This window comes from Nerophis lumbriciformis, linkage group LG09, assembly GCF_033978685.3.
Source record: "Nerophis lumbriciformis linkage group LG09, RoL_Nlum_v2.1, whole genome shotgun sequence".
Taxonomy (NCBI): Eukaryota; Metazoa; Chordata; class Actinopteri; order Syngnathiformes; family Syngnathidae; genus Nerophis; species Nerophis lumbriciformis.
The window spans coordinates 53,006,389-53,033,240 of NC_084556.2; the positions used below are offsets into that span (position 1 = coordinate 53,006,389).

Here is a 26,852-nt window from a genome sequence, read left to right on the forward strand (position 1 = left end):
TAAAACTACGGTAGTATGCATACATCTAAAAAAGGCTTTTTTTAAAAGAAGGGTTTTAAGCATTCCTCATTCTCTAGCGGGTGACTTTTCAAACGATGCTACAAATTAGCAGTGGTGCTACTTTTTGTAGCAACGCTTTTGTCGCATACTTGACATATTACGGTTGTCTGTTCAACATCTTCCCGCTTGAAGCCAAACCACCCGCCAGACGATGGACCCCCTGCAGTTTTTCTTGGGAATTAATTCTTCCTTCATTTGTTACCAGATTCGCACCTTCTTTCTCTCGTATTACCACTCGCACCACAGCTAACGTTACCCATGCCGCTACCTCTCTGCTCCGCGAGGGCGTGGACGTATGTGACGTATGTAAGAAGGTGCGCTTGTATTATGTCCCTGTGAGAAGGAGAGACAAGAAAGAGTGAGAAACACCTGCAGTGTAATGTCCGCAGCTAAAAGCAACTGTGTGAGAATGTATACTCCAATATCACCATATACCGTATTTTCCGCACCATAAGGCGCCCTGGGTTATAAGCCGCGCCTTCAATGAACGGCATATTTCAAAACTTTGTCCACCTATAAGCCGCCCCGTGTTGTAAGCCGCATCTAACTGCGCTAAAGGAATGTCAAAAAAACAGTCAGATAGGTCAGTCAAACTTTAATAATATATTAAAAACCAGCGTGATGTGGGCGCGCATGGAGTCGTATATCAACATGGACGGAGCTGCGTGAAAAAGCCACCCGGCCTCTTCGCGTAAACTTAAACTTACCTTAACCACTCGCTCATCTTTTCTTCATCCATCCCTTCGAGTTAGCTTTTATGATGACGCCGGCTGGAAAGGTCTCTTTTGGCAAGGTCTTCCTTTTGAATATCACCATGGGTGGAAGTTTCTGGCCATTAGCATGGCAAGCTAGAACCACAGTGAAGGATGACTTCTCATTCCCTGTGGTGCGAATATTCACCGTACGTGCTCCCGTTGTATCCACAGTGCGGTTCACAGGAATATCAAAAGTCAGTGGAACCTCGTCCATGTTGATAATGTTCTCTGGCCGGATCTTTTTTTCAGCTATCTTGTTTTTACAATATGCACGGAAAGTAGCCAGCTTTTCTTGAAAGTCTTTAGGCAGTTGCTGTGAAATAGTAGTCCGTGTGCGGATGGAGAGATTGCGTCTTTTCATGAACCGGAAACCTGTCGCTTAGTAGGAGCCATTTTGTGGTCTTTACAGATGTAAACACACAAAGGAAATGAAACGTAATATCCGCGCGCTTCTTCTTCTTCTACGCGGGCGGGTGGTTGCTTACAGTAGAAGAAGAAGCGCTTCCTGTTCTATGGGGGCGGGTGCTTACCTTGGCGGTTGCTTGCGTAGAAGAAGAAGCACTTCCTCTTCTACGGGGAAAAAAGATGGCGGCTGTTTACCGTAGTTGCGAGACCGAAACTTTATGAAAATGAATCTTAATATTAATCCATATATAAAGCGCACCGGGTTATAAGCCGCACTGTCAGCTTTTGAGTAAATTTTGGTTTTTAGGTGCGGCTAATAGTGCGGAAAATACGGTATATTCCATATATCGGCCAGCCCTACGTCATCGTCTTTTCTTACTTTGCTCTATTCAGCGCTGCACGATGATGTCATTAGCCCTGTTGTTCAAGTGCTGGTTTACTGTACTGATGTCACGACCTTTCCTCTCTTAGAACAACAAGAAGAGGAAGTCGAGGGGGAAGGCGAAGAAGACGAACGCGGAGGAGCGCGGACGGACGGAGGCGGACGAGGACGACACGGAGGCGGCGCAGCCGGCGTCTCGCAAACCGGGAAGTGACGCGGAAGCCAAATCTTCCGTTGTCTCGCTGTACCCCTCGTGGAAGCGGTGCACTTCTGACTCGGAGTTTTCCGACCCGGAAGGCGGCGCACACAGCAAGTTGAGGTACGAGGACGTGCAAAGATTAGTAGCGGAACCCAACACCCGCAGGACGTTTCATTAGGTACACCATGTAAAAGTTAAAGTTAAAGTACCAATGATTGTCACACACACACACACACACACACACACTAGGTATTGCGAAATGATTCTCTGCATTTGACCCATCACCCTTGATCAGCCCCTGGGAGGTGAGGGGAGCAGTGGGCAGCAGCGGTGGCCGCGCCCGGGAATCATTTTTGGTAGAGATGTCCAATATTATCGGCCGATAAATGCTTTAGAATGTAATATCGGAAATTATCGGTATCGTGTTTTTTTTTGTTTTTAAAAAAAATTTTTTTTTATTAAATCAACATAAAAAAAATCAAGACACACTTACAATTAGTGCACCAACCCAAAAAACCTCCTTCCCCCATTTACACTCATTCACACTCAATCACACAAAAGGGTTGTTTCTTTCTGTTATTAATATTGTGGTTCCTACTAGGGATGTCCCGATGCAGGTTTTTGCACTTCCGATCCGATACTGATATTGTTTTTGCATTTCCGATCCGATACCGATACTGACCGATACCGATACTGGCCTATCCGAGCATGTATTAAAGTTTAAAGTTATTTAGCCTACTTAGTTGTCAGAATCATGTTGAAAAGGGTTTTAGTACTCTTGATAACAACTAGCCAGCTGAATTAAGGGAGTTTGAATAATACACAATGGTTGGTAACAAGAAACTGACCTGTTTATTCAAGGATAAACACAAAATAGACAAAATGATACATGACAAACAGAAATGGCATCATTGAACTAGGGCTGGGCGATATGGCCTTTTTTTAATATTGCGATATTTTAAGGCCATCTTGCGATACACGATATATATCTCGATATTTTGCCTTAGCCTTGAATGAACACTTGATGCATATAATCACAGCAGTATGATGATTCTATGTGTTTTGATTGATTGATTGAGACTTTTATTAGTAGGTTGCACAGTGAAGTACGTATTCCGTACAATTGACCACTAAATGGTAACACCCCAATAAGTTTTTCCACTTGTTTAAGTCGGGGTCCACTTAAATTGATTCATGATACAGATATATACTATCAGATATATACTATCATCATAATACAGTCATCACACAAGATAATCACATTGAATTATTTACATTATTTATAATCCAGGGAGTGGAGGGGGGCGCCGGATGTAAGTGTCAAAAAGACAGCCAAAAGAGTTTGATATGAGAATAAATCTAAAGTTAAAATATAGGGTAGAAATGCACCCATTTGCAGGAAATATAGTCTTAATTTTCAAAATGTTCTTTCAAGGCTTGCATGTCTACATTAAAACATTCTTCTTCATACTGCATTAATATATGCTACTTTTAAACTTTCATGCAGAGAAGGAAATCACAACCAAAAAAATCACTAATTTTTTCATACGGTGTTGATGTGGAAATTTTTGCCTCGGCATTTTGATGGTGTGGACGTGTGGCACCGAATGGAGATAAGCGTCTCGACAGACGTCACAATATTTGAACAATGATGACGAAAACTGTTGTCTCTGTCGTGTCCGTGTGTCGAAAATTGTTATGCGCTTATTTTTTTATTTGATTTTGTGCGTGGCATAGATTTGCCGTGCGCAGAGGACGCTTGAGCAGGCGCGCACCTTAGCGGCTGCGCTAGCATCACAGCTAACGTTAGCCATGCCGCTACCTCGCTCTCTGCTGGGAGAGGACGTGACAGTATGTGACGTATGACGTGACAGTATGTGACGTATGACGTGACAGTATGTGACGTGTGTAAGAAGGTGCACTCGCTGTCTGTGAGAGGGAGACACAGGAAAGAGTGAGAAGAGCCTGTCGTGTAATGCCAGCAGCTAAAAGCAACTGCGTGAGAATTGTGGATGTGTTGAAGGTGTGCTGGAAAATGCGGAACGGAAATTAGGGAGCAGCAGAAAAGTGGAATGTATTATTTAAATCGGTGCGTTGGAAAACACGGACCGGAGTTTTTTTTTTTAAACTCGATCTGGATCGGCATTTTCCCATGCCTTGCCGATACGCAATTTTTGGCAAATATCGGCAGCCGATCCGATCCAAATATCGGAACGGGACATCCTTAGTTCCTACATTATATATCAATATATATCAATACAGCAAGGGATACAGTATGGCGTCACATTAGTGGCAAAAATCCGAGCGCATAAAAACTGTTATCGCGCGCTGATTCTCCACTTCGTGCGCGCGCGCGACACCCTTTTGTGCGCGCGCGACGCCTTTCTGCGCGCGCGCGACGCCTTTCTGCATCCATAGTGGATCTAACATAATAGTGAGAGTCCAGTCCATAGTGGATCTAATATAATAGTGAGAGTCCAGTCCATAGTGGATCTAACATAATAGTGAGAGTCCAGTCCATAGTGGATCTAATATAATAGTGAGAGTCCAGTCCATAGTGGATCTAACATAATAGTGAGAGTCCAGTGCATAGTGGATCTAACATAATAGTGAGAGTCCAGTCCATAGTGGATCCAACATAATAGTGAGAGTCCAGTCCATAGTGGAGCTAACATAATAGTGAGAGTCCAGTCCATAGTGGATCTAACATAATAGTGAGAGTCCAGTCCATAGTGGATCTAACATAATAGTGAGAGTCCAGTCCATAGTGGATCTAACATAATAGTGTGAGAGTCCAGTCCATAGTGGATCTAACATAATAGTGAGAGTCCAGTCCATAGTGGATCCAACATAATAGTGAGAGTCCAGTCCATAGTGGATCTAACATAATAGTGTGAGAGTCCAGTCCATAGTGGATCTAACATAATAGTGAGAGTCCAGTCCATAGTGGATCTAACATAATAGTGAGAGTCCAGTCCATAGTGGATCTAACATAATAGTGAGAGTCCAGTCCATAGTGGATCTAACATAATAGTGTGAGAGTCCAGTCCATAGTGGATCTAACATAATAGTGAGAGTCCAGTCCATAGTGGATCTAACATAATAGTGAGAGTCCAGTCCATAGTGGATCTAACATAATAGTGAGAGTCCAGTCCATAGTGGATCTAACATAATAGTGAGAGTCCAGTCCATAGTGGATCTAATATAATAGTGAGAGTCCAGTCCATAGTGGATCTAACATAATAGTGAGAGTCCATTCCATAGTGGATCTAACATAATAGTGAGAGTCCAGTCCATAGTGGATCTAACATAATGGTGAGAGTCCAGTCCATAGTGGATCTAACATAATAGTGAGAGTCCAGTCCATAGTGGATCTAACATAATAGTGTGAGAGTCCAGTCCATAGTGGATCTAACATAATAGTGAGAGTCCAGTCCATAGTGGATCTAACATAATAGTGTGAGAGTCCAGTCCATAGTGGATCTAACATAATAGTGAGAGTCCATTCCATAGTGGATCTAACATAATAGTGAGAGTCCAGTCCATAGTGGATCTAACTTAATAGTGTGAGAGTCCAGTCCATAGTGGATCTAACATAATAGTGAGAGAGTCCAGTCCATAGTGGATCTAACATAATAGTGTGAGAGTCCAGTCCATAGTGGATCTAACATAATAGTGTGAGAGTCCAGTCCATAGTGGATCTAACATAATAGTGAGAGTCCAGTCCATAGTGGATCTAACATAATAGTGAGAGTCCAGTCCATAGTGGATCTAACATAATAGTGAGAGTCCAGTCCATAGTGGATCTAATATAATAGTGAGAGTCCAGTACATAATGGATCTAACATAATAGTGAGAGTCCAGTCCATAGTGGATCTAACATAATAGTGAGAGTCCAGTCCATAGTGGATCTAACATAATGGTGAGAGTCCAGTCCATAGTGGATCTAACATAATAGTGAGAGTCCAGTCCATAGTGGATCTAACATAATAGTGTGAGAGTCCAGTCCATAGTGGATCTAACATAATAGTGAGAGTCCAGTCCATAGTGGATCTAACATAATAGTGTGAGAGTCCAGTCCATAGTGGATCTAACATAATAGTGAGAGTCCATTCCATAGTGGATCTAACATAATAGTGAGAGTCCAGTCCATAGTGGATCTAACTTAATAGTGTGAGAGTCCAGTCCATAGTGGATCTAACATAATAGTGAGAGAGTCCAGTCCATAGTGGATCTAACATAATAGTGTGAGAGTCCAGTCCATAGTGGATCTAACATAATAGTGTGAGAGTCCAGTCCATAGTGGATCTAACATAATAGTGAGAGTCCAGTCCATAGTGGATCTAACATAATAGTGAGAGTCCAGTCCATAGTGGATCTAACATAATAGTGAGAGTCCAGTCCATAGTGGATCTAACATAATAGTGAGAGTCCAGTCCATAGTGGATCTAACATAATAGTGAGAGTCCAGTCCATAGTGGATCTAACATAATAGTGAGAGTCCAGTCCATAGTGGATCTAACATAATAGTGAGAGTCCAGTCCATAGTGGATCTAACATAATAGTGAGAGTCCAGTCCATAGTGGATCTAACATAATAGTGAGAGTCCAGTCCATAGTGGATCTAACATAATAGTGAGAGTCCAGTCCATAGTGGATCTAATATAATAGTGAGAGTCCAGTCCATAGTGGATCTAACATAATAGTGAGAGTCCAGTCCATAGTGGATCTAATATAATAGTGAGAGTCCAGTCCATAGTGGATCTAACATAATAGTAAGAGTCCAGTCCATAGTGGATCTAACATAATAGTGAGAGTCCAGTCCATAGTGGATCTAACATAATAGTAAGAGTCCAGTCCATAGTGGATCTAACATAATAGTGAGAGTCCAGTCCATAGTGGATCTAACATAATAGTGAGAGTCCAGTCCATAGTGGATCTAACATAATAGTGAGAGTCCAGTCCATAGTGGATCCAACATAATAGTGAGAGTCCAGTCCATAGTGGATCTAACATAATAGTGAGAGTCCAGTCCATAGTGGATCTAATATAATAGTGAGAGTCCAGTCCATAGTGGATCTAACATAATAGTGAGAGTCCAGTCCATAGTGGATCTAATATAATAGTGAGAGTCCAGTCCATAGTGGATCTAACATAATAGTAAGAGTCCAGTCCATAGTGGATCCAACATAATAGTGAGAGTCCAGTCCATAGTGGATCTAACATAATAGTGAGAGTCCAGTCCATAGTGGATCTAACATAATAGTGAGAGTCCAGTCCATAGTGGATCTAACATAATAGTGAGAGTCCAGTCCATAGTGGATCTAACATAATAGTGAGAGTCCAGTCCATAGTGGATCTAATATAATAGTGAGAGTCCAGTCCATAGTGGATCTAACATAATAGTGAGAGTCCAGTCCATAGTGGATCTAATATAATAGTGAGAGTCCAGTCCATAGTGGATCTAACATAATAGTAAGAGTCCAGTCCATAGTGGATCTAACATAATAGTGAGAGTCCAGTCCATAGTGGATCTAACATAATAGTGTGAGAGTCCAGTCCATAGTGGATCTAACATAATAGTGAGAGTCCAGTCCATAGTGGATCTAACATAATAGTGAGAGTCCAGTCCATAGTGGATCTAACATAATAGTGAGAGTCCAGTCCATAGTGGATCTAACATAATAGTGAGAGTCCAGTCCATAGTGGATCTAACATAATGGTGAGAGTCCAGTCCATAGTGGATCTAACATAATAGTGAGAGTCCAGTCCATAGACTTGAATTTGACAACTGTGATCTAAAGGTACTTATTGAGAATCACTGCATTGAATTGTTGACCATGTTCTTTGTCAGACTTTCTCACGCTCGCGTCCGCCAGGGGGCGCTACACTGTCTGCTTGCCGTGGTCAAATGTGTGGAGAAGCGTACTCTCTACGGCTACTGGTCCTCCTTCATCCCGGACTCTCCTGTGGGAGGAGCGCCGCCTCTGACCCTGCTCACCATCATCCTCAAAGATCCTTCGCCAAAGGTATACGACGCCCTCGCCCGCCTCGTTGTCCGTGCGTACACCGACGGGGTTCCCTTGATGCTCCGCAGGTGCGGGCGTGCGCTCTTCAGGCCTTGTCGGCCATGCTGGACGGCTCCCGGCAGTTTCTCGCCGTGGCCGAAGACACGGCGTCGCCTCGGACCTCCTACACGCCGTTCTCCTTCACTTTGGCCACGGCCGTCCGAGAGCTGCACCGCGCCCTCAGCCTCGCTCTGATGGCGGAAACGTCTCCTCAGACACTCACGCAGGTCATAAAGGTAAGACGACCGGGGCTGCACAGTGCCAGCATTTTTAGTCGCATTTTGTCACTGAAAATACGAAGTCGTCTTAAGTATTGATAAAAGAAAGTAGCACATGTGTGAATACGGATTGTAACCCTTAAATTAGCATTTTTCTCCTGAAATAAATCCATCCGAATTTGATCAACTAGAGCAAAACCTTTTTTGAGCCAAGGCACATTTTTTGCGATGAAAAAATGCAGAGCAGAAATCATTAAAAAAACTAAACTCAGTTGACAGTAAAAAGTTGTCGCAATTGTTGGATACGACTTTAAAGCATAACCAAGCATGCATCACTATAGCTCTTATCTCAAAGTAGGTGTACTGTCACCACCTGTCACATCACACACTGACTTATTTGGAGTTTATTGCTGTTTGTAGTATTTTACTTCTTGTCTTGCGCTCCTATTTTGGTGGCTTTTTCTCTTTTTTTTGGTATTTTCCTGTAGCAGTTTCATGTCTTCCTTTGAGCAATATTTCCCAAATGTACTTTGTTTTAGCAATCAAGAATATTTCAGTTGTTTTTATCCTTCTTTGTGGGGACTTTGTTGATTGTCATGTCATGTTCGGATGTACATTGTCTTTGCTCCACAGTAAGTCTTTGCTGTCGTCCAGCATTCTGTTTTGTTTAGGAGAAATATAATCTTAGGGAGAAATGTAATTTAAAACATTTGTATGCACGTTAGAGATGCACGGTTTGCGGGCACAACCGCGGAGTCCGCGGATCAGGCGGATGAAATTTTAAAAAATTAGATTTTATCCGCGGGTCGGGTCGGGTCGGGTGATTGAAATTAAAAAAAATTAGATTTTAAATAGATTCAGGCGGGTGGCAGTTAAACCAATTGGGAAATATATATACATAGTTAAATGTTGTTACCCACATACGAAAAACGAGCAGGCACCTGCAGCATATGCCACAACAGAAGAAGAAAAAAAAAAAGAGATGGACACTTTTACAGAGCGGAGAAGGGACGCCTCGCCGGGGTCCGGGACCGAGGCCCCTTCCCCCGAGAGGGCCCCACCGGGAGCCGTAGCTGAGGCGATCCGCGAGAAGGGCCCGACGCACGTCCAGGGTCACCACCGCGCCCACCGCACCGACACCCCGCCTCGTCCGCCTTCACCGGGGCCGGCGTCACGCGCAGCAGGTAAGCAGCTTACCTGCCCGCCACCCCCGTGGCCAGGGGCTCGTAACAGGGGTCACTCCGCGCGCTCCGCCCGCGCAGCTTACCTGCCCGCCACCCCTGTTGCCGGGGGCGCGTAACAGGGGTCACTCCGTGCACAGTGCGCTCACGAAAGGGGTGGGGCTCACCCTGGTTGATATAGACAGCAGGACGGTGGCCATGGAAGTCAGAACCCGCTAGGGAGTGTGTAACAACCCACCTGCCGAATCAACTAGCCCTGAAAATGGATGGCGCTGGAGCGTCGGGCCCATATACCCGGCCGTCGCCGGCAGCGAGACGCGCTTGGAGGTGCGCTCAGCGCGGCTCCCATATGATTGCGCACTGGTGTGCGTCTGGGTCGTGACAGCGTGGCACGCGAATGTCTGTGCTGCATTGGATCAGTCTCCTTTCTTTAACAGGCAAAAGCTTTATAACCTCACTAATGCCTTGCATCGTCTATATTAGATATATAACAACGGGCGTGTGCGGGCGGATGCGGTTCTGATCAAATGTTAGATCGGGTGGATTGCGGATGGTTGACGACTTTCTGATGCGGTTGCGGATGAAATAATTGCCTATCCGCGCATCTCTAATGCACGTACAACACTTAAGACCTTCAGTATATCAGTATGTGGAATTAAATTATGGAATGGATTAAGCAAAGCAATCAAACAATGTACTAATATGATCCACTTCAAGAAACTCTTCAAACTTAAAGTGTTTACAAAGTACAAAGAAGAAGAACCACGATCAACATTCTGAATTTATTTAACTCATCCATTCTTTCATTCTTTCACTCACAAAATAATCTTACTTATCTCAACATATGAAATGTAACTTACTTCACCAATTATTATTTATTTACTTATTTTATTGTGATTACTTATGGAGTATATTGTGAATAAATTGAGAACAGGAAGTGAACAAAAGTTTTAGCAACTGTTATGTAAAAGGAAAGGGGTAGGATTAAATAAGCTCTGCTTCTTCCTACTCCTTTTCGAACATGTTGAAAAGAGAAACTGGAGATTGTGATGTATCATGTTATAAACTCAAACTCAAACTCAATACTTTGTAGCCAGTTCAATTTTAGTTTTGTTCTGCATAGCCTTCCCTAAGCTTCAATGCCTTTTCTTAGGGGCACTCACCTTTTGTTTATTTTTGCTTTAATCATTAGACACCTTTTTACCTGCACACTGTCTCCCGCTGTTTCAGACATCTATAAAGCAATTAGCTAGCTGCTGCCACCTACTGATATGGAAGAGTATTACACGGTTACTCTGCCGAGCTCTAGACAGCACCGACACTCAACAACAACACATCATTTGCAGACTAGAATTACTGATTTGCAAAAAATATTTATAACCCAAATACATACCTGCCAACTACTCCGGTTTTCCCGTAATTAGTACGGTTTTCATCAACCTATTCCGGGTTACGGTTGCAGTGATAAAAAATACGGTTTTTCATTAATTTAAAAAAAATATATTTTTTTAAGTTTTATTCACGAAATCGCGTAACAACAATGACAATCGACACTGCTTCCCGTAACTTCCTATCGAGCCATTCCGAATGCCATGCGCGAGGCTATTTATAGCACCGCTGCCAAGCACGAGGCACCAGTTGCCATTGTTTCCAAACGAGCGAACGATCATGGAATCAGCCGGAGAAAAATCGCATACGAGTCTTAAACCGAAAAGAAAACTGCAGTCATTCCGTGAAGAATGTTCAAAAGCCTATCCGGGAATAATGATCCGTTCCAAAAAGGGTGAAAACTACGCGAATTGCACCTTGTGCAGACAAGATTTTTCGATCGGACACGGAGGAATTAGCGATGTAAAAGACCACGTTGGGACAAAAAAACACAAGTCTAATGCCGTTGCTAGCGATACAAGTGGAAAACTTTCAACGTTTTTCGTCGCCCAAACAGATTCTTTGGATGTGATAAATGCCGAAGTTTTATTTACGGAGGCAATAATTGAGCAAACAAAAAGGTAATGACACCAATGTTATCTATTGGAATTGTTTAGTACTGTTATACTGTTAAAAGTGTTTATACTATTTATGCTTTCAAGTCCAAGTTGAAGAAATCTTGTTAAATGTTGACAGCATAACTACCAAAATACAGAAGTATGTCCTTAATATTTTTGCAGTGCTATTTCTGTTGAAAAGTTCAAATGATTACATTAGAGATGTGATGTGCCACTTTTCAAGTGTCTGATGGCTTAAATTAATTTTCATTCATTTTTCATATTTTGAATTCTTTTGAAAGGCTTACAAAAAAACTACATTTGAATTGTAATTCCATGCTATTGACAGGACTATTAATTTTAATGAAGTTAGCTTACCATGTTTACAGTATGATAATTGTGATAGAAATGTGAATTTTAGGCACAGAATATTTTTTACAATTGAACAAGGCAGTAGATTATACAAGCTTGGACAGAAAGTTAATAATGACACCAATTTTATTTTAATGGAATTGTTTAGTACTGTTTTACCATTTGTTTACTGTAAAAAGTGTTTATACTGTTTATACTTTCAATTAACAAATTGAAGTCTTGTGAAAGGTTGACAGGATAACTGGCATTAACTGTCAAAATAATTTCAAACTATTGAAGTTAGCTTACAGAATAAACATGTCAATCAACCCATATGATTTTTGCTGTAATATTTTTGTTTTGAAAAGTCACTGTGACTGATAGAAAAGTGATGGTTTTAGCAACATTTTAACCTGTCTGAATGCTAATAATCATTTTGCGTCGGGGGGCGAAGCCTGAACCCCCCACCAGGACTTTTCCCTGGACCTACCGGGACCCTGGCTACTAGGTTTTTCTGATTTCAAAAGTTGGCAGGTATGTGCACGGAAAGCCAGTGCAGGTGAGCCAGTATAGGTATATATATATACAGTATGTATATAAAGGTATATACAGTATAGGCGTAATATGATCAAACTTTCTTGTTCTTGTCAAAAGTCTAGCAGCCGCATTTTGTACCAACTGTAATCTTTTAATGCTAGACATAGGGAGACCCGAAAATAATACGTTACAGTAATCGAGAAGAAACGATGTTTGAAATAAACTTACACCATAACCAAATGGACAAGTGATTGAAGTGCCACCGATCACTCTATGTGTGTCCCTCCCTCCTGTGCGTGCACAGAGCGGAGTGAGGCCCGGAGCTCAGTCTTCCAACATGGAAGAAACAAGGTCTTAGTTGGGGGAACTGGTCAGTAAAAGACAATGTTTTCTTCACCGCCTTAAAACGTGACACAAACTGCACCGCACGCTCGTTACTATGAGGGTCGGAGGGAATATTGAACAACATATGCAGAGGTGGGTAGTAACGCGCTATATTTACTCCGTTACATCTACTTGAGTAACTTTTGGGATAAATTGTACTTCTAAGAGTAGTTTTAATGCAACATACTTTTACTTTTACTTGAGTATATTTATAGAGAAGAAACGCTACTTTTACTCCGCTACTTTTATCTACATTCAGCTCGCTACTCGCTACTAATTTTTATCGATCTGTTAATGCACGCTTTGTTTGTTTTGGTCTGTCAGACAGACCTTCATAGTGCCTGCGTTTCAACAAATACAGTCACTGGTGACGTTCACTCCGTTCCACCAATCAGATGCAGTCACTGGTGACGTTGGACCAATCAAACAGAGCCAGGCGGTCACATGACCTGACTTAAACAAGTTGAAAACGTATTGGGGTGTTACCATTTAGTGGTCAATCGTACGGAATGTGTACTGTACTGTGCAATCTACTAATAAAAGTTCCAATCAATCAATCAAAAGTGTGAAGGAAAAAAAACAATTTTTTATTTCAACCGTACATCCCGTCAAAAGCCTAAAGACTGACTGCACAGTTCCTGTCTTCACAATAAAAGTGCCGCTCCATCGCGCATGCGCTTTCAAAATAAGAGTCTCCGAAAGCCATCGCAAACAAGCTAGCAAGCTACGGAGTTTGCCGCCAATGTATTTCTTGTAAAGTGTATAAAAACGAATATGGAAGCTGGACAAATAAGATGCCAAAAACCAACCACTTTCATGTGGTATTAGACAAAAAGGAGGAACTTTTTTTCTCCTCCATTTGAAAACGTGGACGTTATCATCACTACTGTCTGATTACAATCAATGCAAGTCATCAGAATCAGGTAATACACCAACTTATATTCTTGTCTTCATGAAAGAAAGGAATCTATATGTGTTAAACATGCATGTATATTCATTAAAACACCTTTAACATGTAAACAAAAACGTCAAAATAAATAAATATAAATTATATACTGTATATATCAATGTATGTATATATATGTGTATGTATATATATATATATATATATATATATATATGTGTGTGTGTATATATATATATGTATATATATGTGTGTATATATATATATATATATATATATATATATATATATATATATATATATATATATATATATATATATATGATATGTGTGTGTATGTTACTCATCAGTTACTCAGTACTTGAGTAGTTTTTTCACAACATACTTTTTACTTTTACTCAAGTAAATATTTGGGTGACTACTCCTTACTTTTACTTGAGTAATAAATCTCTAAAGTAACAGTACTCTTACTTGAGTACAATTTCTGGCTACTCTACCCACCTCTGCTAATAATGTTGTTGTATGCACAACGGCTATAAACGAACATTTGAAAAGAAAACACCCGACAGCGTTCTTGCCATCACCATCAACTAGTCAATCGTCCGCGTGAGTATACGTTGTCATCATTACACAAAAACATGAATGTGTCATTTGTATCTGCGTTGTAAATTCATAAACTAAAACACTGTTTCGGTCTGAGAGGCGCGTTTGGCGTGCCTGTTCAGTGTTTACAAAGACGCGCTCCTCTTTAACGCTAACGTTAACTAGTTGTGCAAATACCTTTTACAACATTAACAGTTACATATACTATGTACAAACCAACAATTAACTTTCACTTTAATCATACTATCATTGTTGTGTTATTAAGCAAAATAAGCAATACTTTTACTTTTGTTGAAATGTTTACACTGTTGCAGAATATTTCGTTTTGCACTTTTTTGTATTGGATGTTTATCTTTATTTTTGCACATTTTAGCAAATAAGCAATACTTTTACTTTTGTTGAAATGTTTACACTGTTACAGAATATTTCCGTTTTGCACTTTTTTGTATTGGATCTTTATCTTTATTTTTGCAAATTGTAAAGCAAAATAAGCAATACTTTTACTTTTGAAATGCTTATACTATTGCAGAATATTAAGATTTGCACTGGGTGTTTACTTTTATATTTGCACATTAAAAAGCAAATAAGCTACTTTTAATTTTGTTAAATGTTAAAAGTTTTAAATGTTTACATTGTTACAGAATATTTTGTCATGTTGTTGTCAATGTTGACTGAGTGGCCATACTTTTTTTTTTTGTAAATAAAAGCCATGCCTTTTGAAAAAACTGGCCTACATTTATTTTTTCATCTTCGTTTTAAATATAAAAAAATAATCGGTAAAAGGAAAAATAATCTATAGATTAATCGAAAAAAATAATCTATAGATTAACCGATTAATCGGGAAAAAATAATAATCTATAGATTAATCGATAGAAAAATAATCGTTAGCTACAGCCTTAGAACATACACATGAGTGCACGTGTCTGCCTTGTTATGAAATTGTGATATTTATGATTTTTTTTTTTTTTCCATTTGGTAGCAGCGGTGCTACTAGTGAACAAGCTAAGCAGGTGTGTGTCTCCTTTTGTGTCAGTGTTTGGCTCACCTGGTGTCCAACGCTCCCTACCAGCGTCTGAGGCCGGGCCTGCTGAGCTCGCTGTGGAAGCAGACACGTCCCTACGTTCGCCACAGAGGTCACTTCCAGATTGATTGAAGCATTTTTCCAAGCCATGAGACTTTAGCGAAGCCTCCGTTTTGTCCCGACAGACGTCAACGTGCGCGTGTCGGCGTTGACGCTTTACGGCGCCCTGGTGACCACTCAGGCGCCTCTCCCGGAAGTGCAGCTCCTCCTCCATCAGCCGGAGGGCGGCGGCGCCGGCGGCGGCTCATTCACGCCGCAAGACTCCGCCCTCAGCTGGCGAAAAAGGGAGGCGCCCTCGCCGCGCGCGCCCCGCACGCCCAAGGAGGCGGACGGCGGCCCGCCCTGGCTGCTGACGCTGTGCGCCTCGCTGGTGACCCAGCCCAGGGACGAGCACTCGGACAGCGAGGGGGGCGGGGCGGCGGTCTTGGAGCCGTCGCCCGTCCGACTGGAGGCCCTGCAGGTGCTGTCCCACCTGGTGCGAGGCTACATCTCTCTGGCCCAAGGGAGCGTGTGCGAGATCGGACAGCTCGGCGCCCGCTGCCTGGCCGAGACAGACCCGTCTATTCAGCTTCACGGAGCGAAGGTACCACTTCCTTTCTGTGCCCGCCGGGATGCCTTCTGGTTGTCTACAACCGTGTGAGCGCTGTGGATTTTTTAATAACCCAAGAAGTTAAAATGTACTACAATGAAACCGCTTACGTCCACTTGGACTGGCTGACTGACGACAACGTAAGCAGATGTCAACCTTAGAGATCAACCATTGGGTTTATACAGGGCCGATACAGATTATTAGTAGTCAAGGAGACGATATCCTTTTGCAGTAAAATGTGTCTATATTAGCCTACTATCAAAATGACTTTAAAAGTCTTATATAAGTGTTATAATGAAGGCAACACACTATGTAAGTGTCTATATTAGCCTACTATCAAAATGACTTTAAAAGTCTTGTATAAGTGTTATAATGAAGGCAACACACTATGTAAGTGTCTATATTAGCCTACTATCAAAATGACTTTAAAAGTCCTATATAAGTGTTATAATGAAGGCAACACGTGATGTAAGTGTCTATATTAGCCTACTATCAGAATGCCTTCAAAGTCTTATATAAGTGTTATAATGAAGACAACACATGATGTAAGTGTCTATATCAGCCTACTATCAGAATGCCTTCAAAGTCTTATATAAATCTTCTCTATGACTCCAGCTTCTTTAGTGTGTGGGATGTTGTCATGACTGCCCCAAGTGGACAAGTGTGGTACAACTGAGCTGAGAAGCAGATCTTTATTGGCAGCTGACTGGACGGCGCTCGTTAAGAAACACGACAATGTGAATGTTGTCTCCTTTGTGCAGCTGCTGGAGGAGCTGGGATCAGGGATAATCCAGCAGTACCGAGCAGAGAGCACCGTCCCAGAGAGCTCCCGAGTGCCCATGAGCCAAGTAGGTGGATGAGCACGCGCTCCCAACCTGATGGCCACCTCTCTCAACCCCTTTTCCCTCCACAGGTGGTGCAGTTCTGGACGCAGGTGCTGAGCGGCCCGCTGAACGCGGCGCTGCAGAGCGAGCAGCATCCCACGCTGCAGACCAGCGCCTGCGACACGCTGGCCTCCATCCTGCCGCACGCCTTCGCTCAGCTGCCCGTGAGTTGACGCTTTCGCCGTCTGGCCCCGCCCTCTCGCCTGACCGCCGCCGCCTGTGCTCGCAGGACAAGACCCAGCTGATGTGCATCACGGTTCTGCTGGGCCTGACGTACAGCGACAACTACCTGGTGAAGACGGCCGCCGTCAGGGCCCTGGGCGTCTACGTGCTCTTCCCCTGTCTGAGAGAGGTGGGAACAAGTCCGCTGATGTGCACTCAAACAAGCATTAAGTGTGCTCGCTGTTGTCTAGTGCTGTCCCAAATCCAATACTCTCACTGCGCAGTGCACTTATCCAAAATCATCAATCTCCTTCTCTCTTTCTAATGGTCAATTGCAATTACTCCACTTAGTCCCTCCCCTTCCACTACGTAGTAAGTGTAAGTACACAAGTGTAAAGCACTTATGCACTCAAAAGACTAAAAGTACGCAAGTGTAACACAACTATACACTTGCATACTTACACTTTGTCAAGTGTAAGTATACAAGTGTAACACACTTATGCACTTGAAAGACTAAGTGTAAGTACACAAGTGTAACGCACTTATGCAATCAAAATACTTAGTCTTTTGAGTGTATTAGTGTGTTACACTTGTGTACTTACACTAAATCTTTTGAGTGCATAAGTGTGTTACACTTGTGTACTTACACTTAGTCTTTTGATTGCATAAGTGTGTTACACTTGTGTACTAACACTTAGTCTTTTGAGTGTATTAGTGTGTTACACTTGCATACTTACACTAAGTGTAAGTATGCAAGTGTTACACACTTATGCACTCAAAAGATTAAGTGTAAGTACACAAGTGGAACACACTTATGAAATCAAAATACTTAGTCTTTTGAGTGTATTAGTGTGTTACACTTGTGTACTTACACTAAATCTTTTGAGTGCATAAGTGTGTTACACTTGTGTACTTACACTTAGTCTTTTGATTGCATAAGTGTGTTACACTTGTGTACTAACACTTAGTCTTTTGAGTGTATTAGTGTGTTACACTTGTGTACTTACACTAAGTGTAAGTATGCAAGTGTAACACACTTATGCAATCAAAAGACTAAGTGTAAGTACACAAGTGTAACACACTTATGCAATCAAAATACTAAATGCAAGTCTGCAAGTGTAACACACTTATGCACTCAAAAGACTAAGTGTAAGTATGCAAGTGTAACACACTTATGCACTCAAAAGATGATGTGTAAGTACACAAATGTAACACACTTATGCAATCAAAATACTTAGTGTAAGCACATAAGTGTAACACACTTATGCAATCAAAATACTTAGTGTAAGTACACAAGTGTAATACACTTATGCACACAAAAGACTAAGTGTAAGTACACAAGTGTAACACACTTATGCACTCAAAAGACTAAGTGTAAGTATGCAAGTGTAACACACTTATGCACTCAAAAGATTAAGTGTATGTACACACGTGTAACACACTTATGCACTCAAAAGATTACGTGTAGGTACACAAGTGTAACACACTTATGCACTCAAAATACTAAATGCAAGTGTCACACAATAATGCACTCAAAAGACGAAGTGCAAGTATGCAAGTGTAGCACACTAATGCACTCAAAAGACTAAGTGTAAGTATGCAAGTGTAACACACTTATGCACTCAAAAGATTAAGTGTAAGTACACAAGTGGAACACACTTATGCAATCAAAAGACTAAGTGTAAGTACACAAGTGTAACACACTTATGCACTCAAAAGACTAAGTGTATGTACACACGTGTAACACACTTATGCAATCAAAATACTTAGTGTAAGTACACAAGTGTAATACACTTATGCACACAAAAGACTAAGTGTAAGTACACAAGTGTAACACACTTATGCACTCAAAAGACTAAGTGTAAGTATGCAAGTGTAACACACTTATGCACTCAAAAGATTAAGTGTATGTACACACGTGTAACACACTTATGCACTCAAAAGATTACGTGTAGGTACACAAGTGTAACACACTTATGCACTCAAAATACTAAATGCAAGTGTCACACAATAATGCACTCAAAAGACGAAGTGCAAGTATGCAAGTGTAGCACACTAATGCACTCAAAAGACTAAGTGTAAGTATGCAAGTGTAACACACTTATGCACTCAAAAGATTAAGTGTAAGTACACAAGTGGAACACACTTATGCAATCAAAAGACTAAGCGTAAGTACACAAGTGTAACACACTTATGCACTCAAAAGACTAAGTGTATGTACACACGTGTAACACACTTATGCAATCAAAATACTTAGTGTAAGTAGACAAGTTTAACACGCTAATACACTCAAAAGACTAAGTGTAAGTATACAAGTGTAACACACTTATGCACTCAAAAGATTAAGTGTATGTACACACGTGTAACACACTTATGCACTCAAAAGATTACGTGTAGGTACACAAGTGTAACACACTTATGCAATCAAAATACTAAATGCAAGTGTAACACAATAATGTACTCAAAAGACTAAGTGTAAGTATGCAAGTGTGACACACTTATGCACTTGAAAGACTAAGTGTAAGTACACAAGTGTAACGCACTTATGCACTCAAAAGACTAAGTGTAAGTACACAAGTGTAACACACTTATGCAATCAAAATACTAAGTGCAAGTATGCAAGTGTAACACACTAATGCACTCAAAAGACTAAGTGTAAGTATGCAAGTATAACACACTTATGCACTCAAAAGACTAAGTGTAAGTACACAAGTGTAACACACTTATGAAACCAAAATACTTAGTGTAAGTATGCAAGTGTAATACACTAATGCACTCAAAATACTTAGTGTAAGTATGCAAGTGTAACACAGGGCGGTATAGCTCGGTTGGTAAAGTGGCCGTGCCAGCAACTTGAGGGTTCCAGGTTCGTTCCCCGCTTCCGCCATCCTAGTCACTGCCGTTGTGTCCTTGGGCAAGACACTTCACCCACCTGCTCCAGGTTCAAACACTGATGACATCTATTAAACAAGACATGAAGCAAAGAATCAAACAGAGACCGAATTCAATTTGGACTCAATTGAGGAGAGACGCCGGGACACCGTACTCTTGTACAATCTCCAGCACGCTCTGGCGAAAGATTGTACAACTCCTCCTTTATTTGACTTCCTCTGACCACATGACCACAGCTGTTTCCAAAAGGGAAGTGGGTCGTAAACAGCGTTGTCTTTTTATACAGAACAGTTTGAAAGAAAAGGTCGTAAATAGAGATGTCCGATATTATTATCGGACGATAAATGCTTTAAAATGTAATATCGGAAAATATCGGTATCGTTTTTTTTTTTTATCTGTATCGTTTTTTTTTTTAAATCAACATAGAAAACACAAGATACACTTACAATTAGTGCACCAACCCAAAAAACCTTCCTCCCCCATTTACACTCATTCACACAAAAGGGTTGTTTCTTTCTGTTATTAGTATTCTGGTAGGTTCCTACATTATATATCAATATATATCAATACAGTCTGCAAGGGATACAGTCCGTAAGCACACATGATTGTGCGTGCTGCTGGTCCACTAATAGTACTAACCTTTAACACTTCATTTTACTCATTTTCATTCATTACTAGTTTCTATGTAACTGTTTTTATATTGTTTTACTTTCTTTTTTATTCAAGAAAATGTTTTATTTATCTTATTTTATTTTATTTTTTTAAAAGGACCTTATCTTCACCATACCTGGTTGTCCAAATTAGGCATAATAATAATGTGTTCATTCCACGACTGTATATATTGGTATCGGTTGATATCGGTATCGGTAATTAAGAGGTGGACAATATCGGATATCGGCAAAAAAGCCATTATCGGACATTCTTGGTTGTAAATACTTTAGGGCTGCAGCTAACGATTATTTTTCTATCGATTAATCTATAGATTATTTTTTCGATTAATCGGTTAATCTATGGATTATTTTTTTCGATTCATCTATAGATTATTTTTCCTTTTACCGATTATTTTTTTTAATTTAAAATGAAGAGGAAAAAATAAATGTAGGCCAGTTTTTTCAAAAGGCATGGCTTTTATTTACAAAAAAAAAAGTATGGCCACTCAGTCAACATTGACAACAACATGACAAAATATTCTGTAACAATGTAAACATTTAAAACTTTTAACATTTAACAAAATTAAAAGTAGCTTATTTGCTTTTTAATGTGCAAATATAAAAGTAAACATCCAGTGCAAATCTTAATATTCTGCAATAGTATAAGCATTTCAAAAGTAAAAGTATTGCTTATTTTGCTTTAAAATGTGCAAAAATAAAGATAAACATCCAATACAAAAAAGTGCAAAACGGAAATATTCTGTAACAAGTGTAAACATTTCAACAAAAGTAAAAGTATTGCTTATTTGCTAAAATGTGCAAAAATAAAGCTAAACATCCAATACAAAAAAGTGTACAGTGTAAACATTTCAACAAAAGTAAAAGTATTGCTTATTTGCTAAAATGTGCAAAAATAAAGCTAAACATCCAATACAAAAAAGTGTACAGTGTAAACATTTCTACAAAAGTAAAAGTATTGCTTATTTTGCTTAATAGCACAACAATGATAGTATGATTAAAGTGAAAGTTAATTGTTGGTTTGTACATAGTATATGTAACTGTTAATGTTGTAAAAGGTATTTGCACAACTAATTAACGTTTGCGTTTGTGACACGTCTTGTGCCGTGGGGTTCTTTCAGGACCGACAGACTGAACGCCAGACGGCTTTGCCAGGTTTACAATCTTTTAATTTTACACAAAGTCTTTTCTCTTCCAACTCTTTTCTCTTTCTTTCCTCGCTTTTCGGCTCCTCTTCCTCGCTCGCTCGTCGTCCTCTGTCTCTGGCTCTCCTCCTCTCTCGCTCCACGTCAGCTTCAGTTTGCCTCCTTCCTGTCTCTCTTCCCTCTCTCTCTGCTGCTCCCCTTTTCTTCAGCGAGAGGAGATTGGATGATCGTCGCTCCCGGCGCGCCCCACCTCGCCGCTCGCTCGCCGGCCCCGCCTCTCCACAGCGTTAAAGAGGAGTGCGTCTTTGTAAACACTGAACAGGCACGCCAAACGCGCCTCTCAGAGCGAAACGGTGCTTTAGTTTATGAATTTACAACGCAGATACAAATGACACATTCATGTTTTTGTGTAATGATGACAACGTATACTCATGCGGACGATTGACTAGTTGATGGTGATGGCAAGAACGCTGTCGGGTGTTTTCTTTTCAAATGTTCCTTCATAGCCGTTGTGCTGCTATGATAGGCCATTTCCGCTCGACACAGTGTGCATACAACAACATTATTAGGCCGTTTATTGAAATACTCCCACACTTTTGACGACTTTTGGCGTGCTTTTTTCCCCTCGCTCGCATCGTCTGCTTTGCGCTCCGCCATGACAGTAGTGTGACGTAAATATGCGACGCGCCGACGCACAAAAACGGCGTCGACGTATTTACGTAACCGATGACGTCGACTACGTCGACGCGTCGTTTCAGCCTTAAAATACTTTACAGAAAAGGTGGTAAACGAGTTCAAAAAGAGGTTCGTAAAACAGTTGAAAAAGAGGTCGCCTAGAGGGGATTCTGGTCCTGCTTCCTCTTCGCTTTTATCGTCCTTAGGTCAGACAATATATTTCTGTTTGATTATAATACTTGAAAGAAACAGGAACACCTTCATCTTGCTTCCCCCCCAACACAGCGGAGTTTTACGAGCCTTACTCTTGGTAGGTTTCAAAGACAGCTTTTGCTTCTCACCGGGCACTCAACTTAGAAACAATTATTCTAACAGCCACCCACACTGGTTTAAATGTAACTTAGATATCGGGTTTCACTATGTAAAAGCGCTTTGAGTCACTAGAGAAAAGCGCTATATAAATACAATTCACTTCACTTCACTTCACTTCAAACAATCAGTTTCTGTGCTCCCCTGTTCCAGGACTTGATGTTCGTGGCCGACACCGCCAACGCCATCCTCACCGCCCTCGACGACCGCTCCTCCAACGTGCGCGCCAAAGCCGCCTGGTCTCTGGGCAACCTGACCGACACCCTGATCGTCAACATGTGAGAGACGTGCGAGTGTGCTGAAGGCGGCGTGTAACCAACGAGGGCGTGTCCCTTTTTTAGGGATTGCGTGGGCGTGGACTTCCAGGAGGAAATGTCCGACATGTTGCTGCTGAAGATGCTGCAGGCGGCCACGCGGGCGGCGGCCGACAAGGACAAGGTAAAGCCCCGCCTTTTTCTCTTTTTTTAGAGACAACAATGTCTAGCTCCGCCCCCTTTGGGTGTCCAAAATGTGGCGTGTTCCCCCCCCCGCGCAGGTGAAGTGCAACGCCGTGCGAGCCCTCGGCAACCTGCTCCACTTCCTGCGCGACGGTCAGCTGGGCCGCGCCGCTTTCCGGCAACCGCTAGAGGGCGCCGTGCGAGCCCTGGTCAAGACCGTGCAGTCCGTCGCCACCATGAAGGTCCGATGGAACGCCTGCTACGCCTTGGGGAACGCCTTCAGGAACCCCGCCCTGCCGCTCGGTAGGTGGAGCGCTTGTGATGTTTTGGAGGTGGTGTTATGTCAGGGGTGGCCAAACTTTCCCACTGAGGGCCACAGACTGACAAATCGACAGATGCGGCGGCCATTTTGCTAAAAAAAAAAACTAGCATGCTAACGTTAGCATGCTACCAAGTATCATTTGTCAAGTGCAAAATTCGCTCAAAATAAGCTAGCATGCTAACAGGCATCATTCGTCAAGTGAACAAATATTTGACGCTGCCGTGAATAGCTGGAAAATTGGCAAAACAAACTAGCATGCTAACAGGTATCATTCATCAAGTGACAATTTGACGCTGTGGTGTATGTCTGCAAAATTTTCCGAAAAAAAGCTGGCATGCTAGCAGGTATCATTCGTCAAGTGACAAAATATTTGACGCTGCGGTGTATAGCTGGAAAATTTCCAAAAAAACTAGCATGCTAACAGGTATCAATCGTCAAGTGAAAAAATATATGACACTGCGGTGTATAGCTGGAAAATTTGCAAAAAAACTAGCATGCTAACAGGTATCAATCGTCAAGTGAAAAAATATTTGACGCTGCGGTGAATAGCTGGAAAATTAGCAAAAAAACTAGCATGCTAACAGGTATCAATCGTCAAGTGAACAAATATTTGACGCTGCGGTGTATAGCTGGAAAATTTGCAAAAAAACTAGCATGCTAACAGGTATCAATCGTCAAGTGAAAAAATATATGACGCTGCGGTGTATAGCTGGAAAATTTGCAAAAAAACTAGCATGCTAACAAGTATCAATCGTCAAGTGATAAAATACTTGACACTGCGGTGTATAGCTGGAAAATTTGCAAAAAAAAACTAGCATGCTAACAGGTATCATTCGTCAAGTGATAAAATACTTGACACTGCGGTGTATAGCTGGAAAATTTGCAAAAAAAACTAGCATGCTAACAGGTATCAATCGTAAAGTGAAAAAATATTTGACGCTGCGGTGAATAGCTGGAAAATTAGCAAAAAAACTAGCATGCTAACAGGTATCATTCGTCAAGTGACAAAATATTTGACGCTGCGGGGTATATATCTGCAAAATTAGCAAAAAAGTTAGCATGCTAACGTTAGAATGCTAACAGGTATCATTCGTCAAATGACAAAATATGTGACGCTGCGGTGAATAGCTGGAAGATTGGCAAAAAAAAAACTAGCATGCTAACAGGTATCATTCGTCAAGTGATAAAATATTTGACGCTGTGGTGTATAGCTGGAAAATTGGCAAAACAAACTAGCATGCTAACAGGTATCATTCATCAAGTGACAAAATATTTGACGCTGTGGTGTATGTCTGCAAAAGTTTCCAAAAAAAAGCTGGCATGCTAGCAGGTATCAATCGTCAAGTGACAAAATATTTGACGCTGCAGTGTATAGCTGGAAAATTTTCAAAAAAAACTAGCATGCTAACAGGTATCAATCGTCAAGTGAAAAAATATATGACGCTGCGGTGTATAGCTGGAAAATTTGCAAAAAAACTAGCATGCTAACAGGTATCAATCGTCAAGTGACAAAATATTTGACGCTGCGGTGTATATCTGCAAAATTAGCAAAAAAGTTAGCATGCTAACGTTAGAATGCTAACAGGTATCATTCGTCAAGTGACAAAATATGTGACGCTTCGGTGAATAGCTGGAAGATTGGCAAAAAAAACTAGCATGCTAACAGGTATCATTCGTCAAGTGATAAAATATTTGACGCTGCGGTGAATAGCTGGAAAATTGGCTAAACAAACTAGCGTGCTAACAGGTATCATTCATCAAGTGACAAAATATTTGACGCTGTGGTGTATGTCTGCAAAATTTTCCGAAAAAAAGCTGGCATGCTAGCAGGTATCAATCGTCAAGTGAAAAAATATATGACGCTGCGGTGTATAGCTGGAAAATTTGCAAAAAAACTAGCATGCTAACAGGTATCAATCGTGAAGTGAAAAAATATTTGACGCTGCGGTGAATAGCTGGAAAATTAGCAAAAAAACTAGCATGCTAACAGGTATCAATCGTCAAGTGAAAAAATATTTGACGCTGCGGGGTGTATATCTGCAAAATTAGCAAAAAAGTTAGCATGCTAACGTTAGAATGCTAACAGGTATCATTCGTCAAGTGACAAAATATGTGACGCTGCGGTGAATAGCTGGAAGATTGGCAAAAAAAAAACTAGCATGCTAACAGGTATCATTCGTCAAGTGATAAAATATTTGACGCTGCGGTGAATAGCTGGAAAATTGGCAAAACAAACTAGCATGCTAACAGGTATCATTCATCAAGTGACAAAATATTTGACGCTGTGGTGTATGTCTGCAAAATTTTCCAAAAAAAAGCTGGCATGCTAGCAGGTATCATTCGTCAAGTGACAAAATATTTGACGCTGTGGTGTATGTCTGCAAAATTTTCCAAAAATAAACTAGCATGCTAACAGGTATCATTCATCAAGTGACAAAATATTTGACGCTGTGGTGTATAGCTGGAAAATTTGCAAAAAAACTAGCATGCTAACAGGTATCAATCGTCAAGTGAAAAAATATTTGACGCTGCGGGGTGTATATCTGCAAAATTAGCAAAAAAGTTAGCGTGCTAACGTTAGAATGCTAACAGGTATCATTCGTCAAGTGACAAAATATGTGACGCTGCGGTGAATAGCTGGAAGATTGGCAAAAAAAAAACTAGCATGCTAACAGGTATCATTCGTCAAGTGATAAAATATTTGACGCTGTGGTGTATAGCTGGAAAATTGGCAAAAAAACTAGCATGCTAACAGGTATCAATCGTCAAGTGAAAAAATATTTGACGCTGCGGGGTGTATATCTGCAAAATTAGCAAAAAAGTTAGCGTGCTAACGTTAGAATGCTAACAGGTATCATTCGTCAAGTGACAAAATATGTGACGCTGCGGTGAATAGCTGGAAGATTGGCAAAAAAAAAACTAGCATGCTAACAGGTATCATTCGTCAAGTGATAAAATATTTGACGCTGTGGTGTATAGCTGGAAAATTGGCAAAACAAACTAGCATGCTAACAGGTATCATTCATCAAGTGACAAAATATTTGACGCTGTGGTGTATGTCTGCAAAATTTTCTGAAAAAAAGCTGGCATGCTAGCAGGTATCATTCGTCAAGTGACAAAATATTTTACGCTGCGTTGTATATCTGCAAAATTAGCAAAAAGCTAGCATGCTAACAGGTATAATTCGTCAAGTGACAAAATATTTGAGGCTGCGGTGTATAGCTGGAAAATTTGCAAAAACAACTAGCATGCTAACAGGTATTCGTCAAGTGAAAAAATATTTGAGGCTGTGGTGTATAGCTGAAAAATTTGCAAAAAAGCTAGCATGCTGATAGATATTTGTTAAGTGACAAAATATTTGACGCTGCACAGTGGAGATGCAAAATTTGCACAAAAAAGCTAGCATGCTAATGTTAGAATGCTAACAGGTATCAATCGTCAAGTGAAAAAATATATGACGCTGCGGTGTATAGCTGGAAAATTTGCAAAAAAACTAGCATGCTAACAGGTATCATTCGTCAAGTGACAAAATATTTGACGCTGCGGTGAATAGCTGGAAAATTAGCAAAAAAACTAGCATGCTAACAGGTATCATTC

The 26,852-nt window shown here is 41.0% G+C and overlaps 1 protein-coding gene across 1 annotated transcript in view; it reads left to right on the plus strand.

Moving 5' to 3' along the window:
* The window catches only part of heatr6 (HEAT repeat containing 6), a 53,775-nt gene that overhangs the window by 21,393 nt on the left and 5,530 nt on the right, over positions 1–26,852 (plus strand). The window contains exons 8-18 of the mRNA XM_061962883.1: positions 1,692–1,921; positions 7,655–7,829; positions 7,898–8,104; positions 15,065–15,164; positions 15,238–15,695; positions 16,463–16,549; positions 16,615–16,749; positions 16,815–16,937; positions 22,650–22,774; positions 22,838–22,934; positions 23,032–23,236. Coding sequence (XP_061818867.1) covers positions 1,692–1,921; positions 7,655–7,829; positions 7,898–8,104; positions 15,065–15,164; positions 15,238–15,695; positions 16,463–16,549; positions 16,615–16,749; positions 16,815–16,937; positions 22,650–22,774; positions 22,838–22,934; positions 23,032–23,236 — 1,942 coding nt within the window. The remainder of the gene's footprint in view (positions 1–1,691; positions 1,922–7,654; positions 7,830–7,897; positions 8,105–15,064; positions 15,165–15,237; positions 15,696–16,462; positions 16,550–16,614; positions 16,750–16,814; positions 16,938–22,649; positions 22,775–22,837; positions 22,935–23,031; positions 23,237–26,852) is intronic.